Source organism: Empidonax traillii, unplaced genomic scaffold, assembly GCF_003031625.1.
Source record: "Empidonax traillii isolate 1590-97213 ecotype Southwest subspecies unplaced genomic scaffold, ASM303162v1 scaffold217:size1918799, whole genome shotgun sequence".
NCBI classification, from domain to species: domain Eukaryota; kingdom Metazoa; phylum Chordata; class Aves; order Passeriformes; family Tyrannidae; genus Empidonax; species Empidonax traillii.
This window is the reverse complement of record NW_020955410.1, coordinates 1,440,703-1,449,607: the sequence shown is the minus strand read 5'-3', so window position 1 is coordinate 1,449,607 and position 8,905 is coordinate 1,440,703. Positions and strand designations below refer to the sequence as shown.

General features: G+C 36.8%; 1 protein-coding gene across 1 annotated transcript in view; it reads left to right on the top strand.

Annotated features, from left to right (window-relative positions):
- Positions 1-8,905, top strand: part of PLXDC2 (plexin domain containing 2) — a 263,586-nt gene that overhangs the window by 131,332 nt on the left and 123,349 nt on the right. Inside the window, exon 3 of the mRNA XM_027887618.1 lies at positions 7,483-7,629. Within this exon, the coding sequence (XP_027743419.1) occupies positions 7,483-7,629 (147 nt within the window). The remainder of the gene's footprint in view (positions 1-7,482; positions 7,630-8,905) is intronic.

Below are 8,905 nucleotides of genomic sequence, written 5' to 3'. Positions count from 1 at the left end.
GCAGGGACCCACTGTTCCCAAACCTCGCCGGAAGAGAAGAGAGCGAGGTCTCTAATCTCCGACTTATTTATACTCTGGTTTACGTAAAAATTGTATGGAATACAATTGGCTGTACCTGGCTACTTCCTTGGTTACAAACTGGTCACCAGGAAGGCCTAGACTAAAACCATCACAAATACATAGGCTACAGAGAGTTTAAAGTTGTTCCAATACCTAGATTTAAAAAAAAAAAAAAAAAAAACTGTATAATATTAAACTGAAATTACTCTATATTTAGGGGGAGGAAAAAATTTGCACAAATGTGGCTGTAAGTATGTCAAAGTACATATGCTCAGAAATACACTGTTGGTTATATTCCACACAGGAAGTAGATCTTTAAAAGACTAGAATACTAAATCTGTAAAAGCTAACTTGACAAAAACATAGTTATCTGTAGTCATTGGGCTCAGAATTATCTGTAGTCATGAGCCCCCTAGACATGGGGTTATAACCACTGATCTCTATAGTCTAGACCTGGCAGATAGTATTTATGTTTACAGTCATTTTCACAGTTACAGTTTTAGGAGCACTTTAGTCATTTATACAGATCTAAAGGGAGAATATAAACTCTAAAACCTGTGTCATAATTACAGCAAAATCAAATTTCTGCTAGGTGTTTTAATGGACATTGTACTGAAACAGTTCCTATTATTTTCCTTTAGTGGAGAGGGTGCTACAGAGCCGTTAATAAAGGCTTATTTTAAGAATGTCATTTCTCGAACTCCTGCTCTAGCAAATCAGGAACAAAACTGCATAATAAATATTTCCCTACTGTAATTGCTTTTTGAGTGACTTGGCGATTTGGCTTTTTTCCTCTTTTAAGTAAGGTATTGCAGAGATTTTTGCTCTTTTGAAGCTTGTCTCGTATGACAAGACAATCCAAGGGGCTTTATAGGACTGCTGTAATGACCCCTAAATAGGCTGACAGTATTATAGCAGTCCCCAAGAGAGAAGATTCTTTTCAAAAGCAACTAAATATCATGGAAAAGGCAGTGGCTCCACACTGGCTTTTCACAAAGCCAGAAAGACTAAATGGCTTTTTGGATTAATAACAGTTTTATGGCATCCCTCTCTTGCAGACTGTCTGTCAGTGTGCGTGAGTCTCCATTATAGATGCTGTCAGGAGCTCAGAAAAGTGCATTTTAAAAACATAGGAACTTAAGATGTTGTAGAGCAGTGTAAAGCCTTGTGGCTACATAGGGGAGAGAGCTGAGAGCTAAATGCCTTTGTTTCATCCCAGCTGATGACATCGTTTAATGTTTACAATAATCTCCAGATGTAAATCTGTGAGATGCTGGGCAATGTTGCTTTCATACTGGCCCTAGTGAAAATCTGAGTTTGAGAACTACTGCACACACACAACAGGCTTTCAGGACTCTGCAGAGCACTTGTGTAGCCTCTTCTTGGAGAATGTAGTGTGAGATGAAGTTCTTTACCCTAGTGTACTCAGGCACAGAATTTCCTCTTCTATTAGATTGGGTTCCCCTTGTTCATTAGTCTTTACATTAGCTGTTTAAAATGGATTTTTCTAGGGCTTGTGGAATCAACAGTGATGTTCTCAGACTGCCTTCAGGCTCTGCTGATTGTTGATGTGAAGTATGCTTGTATGTGAAGTGTGTGTTGGTATGCTATTTATATGCCTGTATTTGTGTATATATTCCCTTAATTCTTACCACTTCAGATATAAAAAACCACAAACAAAATAAAATAAAAACAAACAAAATAAAACAGACAACAAATAACCCCCCACAAAATATGAAAAACAACAAAAGGAAAAGATTGTCGCTTCATCTCTGCACCTCCATAAGACTTTGATGTTGTAGTCCACGTGTAGCTTATCTGCTTTCGCATATTGAGAGGCCAGTTCAAATCAATTACTCCTTAGGGTTCTTAGATTATCAGGTCCTATAAAACTGTAAAATTGCATCATAGCATTGCTATGTTATGATTGTAATTATGATACTCCCTGTTAAAATGAGTTATATGACAGCAGCATGCAAAGTGTCTCTTTCCCCATTTTCTCTGGTCTTAATTTTCCCCCTAGGACCCCATCTCAGGAGAGGTGATCTTTTCTTGCATTGTCTCATCTCCTGTGCTAATGATTGTTAGATTAGAGATATTCTCCATGTGTCCTTAACACCTGTCCTTGTCTCAGTCAGTGCCTGCCTAAGGAAATCGTAAATAAAGGAAGAAAAATCAGTTGCAACACCATATACACATGCTTCCCCTGCCCAGGTAATGCAGAGTATGACTGTGCATCTCTCTTGCCCCTTCTTGGTGCCCAGAAACGTGCTGTTGGGAAGAGGCTTTCCATCAGCTGCAACACACAGCTATCTCAAGTACTACACAAGCCATCATCTCTGTTCTCCCGCTTGTGCTGCTTTCAGCTGGTGGGGACTAATAATGTTCGGAAATATAAAAGCAATTTTCTAGCAAAAGTCTGAAACAATTCAGAAGTCAATTTTGGCTGCATTTTACTGACATGATAGGAACAGATACTGTAAGAGAATAGCAAACATTACATGAGACTAGGTAAGAGTGCAAATAGTTTTGAGGAAGCTGTTTTTGCTGTATGTATGCAGGGCCATCTTGTTGCTGTCTTATTTAAATAGAAAGGGTGTTCCTTTTTGCTTCTGCAAAATGGATCACCAGAACTACTTTATTCCTTAAGGAAATAATTTTAATTACTAGTTCATTTCCTTCCTTTAAATGTCCAAAGAAGCATTATTATCTTTGGTTTCTTCCTGAAAAATTGTCTGTTTTAAAAAATATAGAATTACTTGTTTTTTCGGTGCTTCTGTTTTGGTCTACAAATGCACCTTTTAGAAAGTATAATTCTCTGATTAATTTCATAGGCTATTAATCCAGAAATGCTTAGAGTTAAAGATGACTTTCTGAACTTAGTAATAGGTGATGAATTGTCTCATAATTAATTTTTAGGGCAAATATTAGCTGCAGTTTCAGTTAATTTCAGACCTTGTCTGTGAGTTTGGCCATATTTGGGCAATTTTTAATGTATTTTGTTAACAATCATATATCATAACTTCCTTTTAAAGTGATAAAATTAAGCATCAGTAAAGTCTAACATCATATTCTTGAGGGCTTCAGAGGTTTCTCATTGTGCTGTCATCTCAACTGAAGTTTGGAAGTGCAGTTTCAATAAATAGTATATTTAAAGGGACAACAGGTATCAAATGCAGTCTCGTCTTCTATTGCACCAAGCAATAACTCATGACACTTGACCACAAATATCTGAAGATGAGGAGCCTCAGATGGGATGATTGATTGATTGATTGATTGATTGATTTTTGATTGGTAATGTCTTAAACAGTCTTCCGGTACTGGGAGAAGGCAACCAAAACTTAATCTACTGGAATGTAACTGCCATCTGGTTGGCTGATCTATAATGATTTCTTTTGTGAATGCCTTGCTCTCTTCTTTCAACTACAGAGAAAGTAAAAGGTTTTTCTACAGCATGCTATTGTTCAATAGCAGAGCTCATTCCTGGGTGTGACAACTGCTTTTCCTCTGGTTGAAGTTATCAGTTTTCTTCAGTTATAGCCTTAAAGAAAGAGAGCTCAGTAGCTGGCAGAGCTTCTTGTTCGGTAATGTCTGTGGTTTGGATTGAACTGAATCCAGTATTTAGAAGCAAAATATTCATGCAATTCGATTTAACAAAGGCTCTCATTCCTAAACCTTTTTTTTTTGTTAATATCCCCCATCTCCTAGAGATTAATAGTACCTTTTCATTTCTCTTAAAGAAAAAATGTGCCAGGAAGAGAATTAAACCTAAGTAGTCCAATGTTTACATATGTGATTACATCATCATTGAATCACGGCGTCTTACTTCGTTGAGAGGGAACTTTATTGTTTCATGTCTGTTTCAGTATTATTTTCATATACATCTTTGTCCAGAATCCCAGTTCATAATCTGAAATAATTTCAGAGGCATAATGTAGTCATTACTTTTAAATATCACATATAGTTACATTATGTTATCTTGATTTTGACAGATCACCTTAATCTGTTAAGGGACAACAGTTATTGATGAAATGGATATGTGTCATTTGGACTGTATTTGGCAATATTCATATATGCAACATAGAGAATGGATGTTCAGTATTTGAATTTGATTTGAATTTGACAAATACTGAACACCAAGAATTTAAAGAAGGCTTAAACTTCAGTTGTGCTGAGCTTTTACGAGTAGTGCATCCCTTCAGCTTTCCTGAGAAAATTCAGTTGTAGCTGGAGAAATATGGGAATATATTCAAGATGTCATCAGACAATATCCCTTGTGAAAACTGTAAGAAATTAATCTTCTTTACAATACATAGTAAGGTGGCAACTCAGCATCAAGGATGTCCTCAGGTTAAAAATAACTTACTTCCCCAAAAGGGAATTGTTATGAGAGAAGTTCTAATAAATATTCCCTTTATACTCACAGAGGTTGCCGACAGTAATCCTCATAGCTGATGAAAAAAAATATCTGGAAAAATCCTTTGCTTTAATGCTGTACTGTTCAGTAGAATAAAGGTGCCATGTACTTCATACATATGCAGTATTTGGACAGAACTGTACATCTAGAGAAGCAGTGGGAGATAATACTCATATCCATACCTGAAAAACAAAGGAAAAATAAAAACTTTCTTGAAGTAGTAATGTGTATGTTCTCTGCTGTCTGTGAATGATCTTCCTTTCAGTAATTTGCTTGTACATCATTAAAAGATTCTGAAAAGTTTGTTTCTCTTCATAAGCATATTTATATAGAATTCTAGCTATCAGCAGAACGCTACATCTGTATCGTATAACTATTAAAATTATTTTCTTAATTCATTAGTTTACATGCAAATTCAGTATAATTTTTGAAGCATTTTTGCATCTTACACTTGTAGTACCCACAGGGGATGGAATGCATTACGAACAGGTACAATGAACCAAACCATATAAACAGGTCTGACAGAATGAAAACTCATAGGTATCTAATGATACCAATAAAAATGTATTTATGAAAGACTCCGAGAATTCCATTTCCATGGTAATGCAAATTAGAAATTATGAAGGCAGTAACTTGGAACAGAAGCTTGGATCCTAACTTTACTGAGAGCTCCTGAGTTGCTCACATCAACTTTAGTAGTTAGCTGCATGAGCCTTTTTGTAGTCAGATTGTAAATTTACAGATAGGATTAAGAAAAATTAGGATGTGAGAGAGAAATAATTAATGGTGTATTCATAAAATACATCCACATGAAGGCTATGAAGCTTTTTCAGAGTAAGAGGAATTCTGTCTTCCTTCTGACATCCAAGTAGAAGTGAATTTGTTTCCTTCTCTAAGTATCTAAGGTTATTTAACTTGACTTAAAATACTTTTTTTTATATATACAGAAAATTTGGTAGACATGAGTAATTCCTCACACGATGACAAAATCTTGAGCTGAAGACTATAATTTAAGTGATTGATTTACAAAATGTATGATGAATCTTCTTTGTGCATGCATCAAGATACCATTTAAGGCATTCTTATGGAGTTACCAACTAAGCTCAGCCCTAGAGCCTTCTAATTGTGAAGATGGAGGCTTAGGGACTAATAGTTAACTGGAATAGTATTATTAGTTATGAAAAACTGGACAATTTAAAAATTTTGCACAGTTTTGACTATGGTTTAAATATTACATGTTTATCTGAAACAAACTATTTTGGTAATTATTTTTTCTTTATCTCTGTAGCTCTTTCCTTGAGATTTGTGATGCCTTAAATGTGACTTTTATTTTCTATGGAAATTTTGTCAAAATGATAAATTAAACTGGGAAAATATCTCTTTGTTTTCAAAACCTTTTAATTTACTGTACCTCCTTTATACATGACAGCAATAACTGTTTCTGTTGACCATTAAAGCAGGAAAGAATTTGTTAAGTTGGCTGGCTTTTGTCATCTTCCTGACAGTATAGTTTTAATTATGTTTACTTGTGTGACTTACCTAGAGCTGCTGAAGCTGTTAGAAGTTGCTTCAAAAGTGTCACTGAGATTTACCGGGCATATAAAGTGCATTCTGGCATAGAAAATACAGCAGAAAATACAGAAAGTGTCAAGGAGGAAGTAACCTGATTATGTCTGCAACAGCTAAAGTAAAATGCATCAGTAATGATGTTAATGTAGGGTGAAATCCAGCTGAAACAGGATTTATGGTCAATATATTTAAACTAAAACTTGAATAGTTTCATCCAGAGTTACAGTTCTTATCAAGTATGTTTTTAGCTCAGGATCTTGTCACTAGGAACAGGCTGTGCATGTTCTGGGGAGTGGGCTATGGGGAGGTGGTGTCAGGTTTGCGTGGCAGCATGGCCTGATGAGACGGTAGTCCCGTGCTGCTGGCTAGGAATAGGAGGTACTGCAGGAGAGGAACTTCTCCGTCACCAGGGTAATTTTAAATTCTAAGAAGTCCGCCTCTTCCATTTTCTATGGTCCTGTTGATTTTCTAAGTTTACTCTAATTATAAAACACTATCATTGAGGACTTGTTTAATTTGCTCTGTCTCAGAGGAGGTAGAAGCAAAGAAGAAACTGAGACACTAGCATGACTACTTTTATAGTATTACTTCAAGCTTTTCAACAGAAAGCTGGCAATGCTGTTGATTTAAATATTTCATGGTTACAACAGATTGGGATATGTAAAGGAAGACTGGAAATCTGAGATATGTTTCATTGCCCACCTCAGACCACACAATTTTTTTACCCTTTTCTCTGTTTTAAGCAGGAAAGTACAGACCTTCACAGCTACTGCCCTTGAAAGAAAATTGCTGTGACATAAACTTTAAAGAAACTTCTTTAATTTTAAAGACCATGAGAATTAGGAAACTTCCTTCCATAAATATGTATATATATGTCTGTCTTTGAGTGGCAAACCTACAGTAAAACAAACTTTTGGAGATTTAAAATAAAATAACATTGTAAGCCTATAGCTATCAGGAATTTTTTTTTGATCTTCCTATAAAGGATAGTCTAGTAAATTGTGTTCAGAAATGTTAAAAACCACATTGTTTTTAAGGTGTTAACTGTGAATACTGCCCATTGCTTTGTTAGAGTGTGGCCATTATTAAGGAGCTTAACTGGCCATCTTGCCTCATAAGCCATCAAACATTTTGCCATAGATTTCACTGGTGGGATTACAGGAACTGTATGATTGGGATTTGGGGATAGTGAACATTTTCATCATAATATAAGACTATTGGATGATGGTAACTGCCTTGTAAACTGCTAGTGGTTAGAAGCAGAACTGTCTCTGCAACACATTTGCAATTTGTACATTTTTTCCTTTATTACTGAGTTGCAGTGTAGTTGTTGCTGCTGCTCCCAGAAGCAACAGGACTCAGTATTTCAAGGAAGACTTTTATATAAAACTAAGGTGCATCTTCCATTACAATCTGTGTTTTTTCCCCCTTTTCAGGAAGATACAGATCATAATTATTATACTTCAAGGACGTATGGCCCGTATGATTCCACCAGCCGGGATTTGTGGGTCAATATAGACCAGATGGAGAAGGATAAAGTAAAGATTCATGGGATCCTTTCCAACACGCATCGTCAAGCTGCAGTAAGTTATTGCACCATCTTCTTATTTGACTAACATGGATGCTTTCACCAGTGACCCACATAGTAGTATTACTAAGTACCATGACTACTGTTCAGAGAGCTGTATCTCTGAATTTTAGTTAAACTGTGAAAGTCTTTACAGTGTTGCTATCAGTGATTCCAAGTTGCCTTTTTGAAAATGCTATAAAAGTCCTTTAGAGATGCCTTTACAGATAGATTTAAAATTTTTCTCTGTCCAAGAGGATCACAAGCTATCAAACAGTAAATTGCTTGTGTTGCTGAACTTGAAGGGAATTTTACCAGTGAGTTCAATAATAACAGAACTAGCTTCAGGATGAAGTTGGTGAAGTTTAAATCTCCCATGAAATGTATCTGTGTTTGCACTTCTGTTTTGTGTGAGGTGTCACACTTATTTTTCCTTTTGGGACAACTGAAAAAAACTCATGAGAATGTCTTCTAGTAATAGAAGTGATGTGATCGCAATTAATTTCTTATAGTAATAGAAGACAGGAGCACAGGTGATATTTGCCTCAGTTCCTGTACTATCTGGGATGGATGAGGAGTTAAATAAAGAGAGGAGTAAAAAAGCCCAACTCCTCAACAAATGGCTAAAGGGTTGGTGCCACCATCAAAATTTTGGTTTCTTTGACCATGTGGCAAACTCCATGGTACCTAGTCTCTTAAAATCAGATGGGATTCATCTATCTAGGAAGAAGAAGAGGACTGTAGCCCATAAGTTAGCGAGGCTGATCAGGAGGGCTTTAAACTAGGTTTGAAGGGGGCAGGGATTGAAACCGGGCTCTCCAGTGATCAACCTAGGGATGGAAAGCCTGAGTTAAGAATTAAATCAGCAGCCCACCTGAAGTGCATGTACACTAATGCATGCAGTATGGGCAACAAACAAGAGGAGCTGGAAGCCACTGTGCAGCATGAAGGCCATGATGTAGTCACCATCACAGAAACGTGGTGGGATCACTCGCATGACTGGAGTGCTGCTATGGAAGGCTACAAGTTCTTCAGAAAGAACAGGCAGGGTAGGAGAGGTGGAGGAGTAGCATTATATGTTAGAGAGTCTCTTGACTCTGTTGAACTTGAGGTCAGCAATGATAAGGTTGAGTGCCTGTGGACCAGAATCAGGGGGAAGACCAACAAGGCCGACATCATCATAGGTGTCTGTTACAGACCGCCCTACCAGGATGACGAAGGGGATGAATTATTCTACAAGCAGCTGGCAGATGTCTCGAAATCGTCAGCCCTTGTCCTTGTGGGTGACTTTA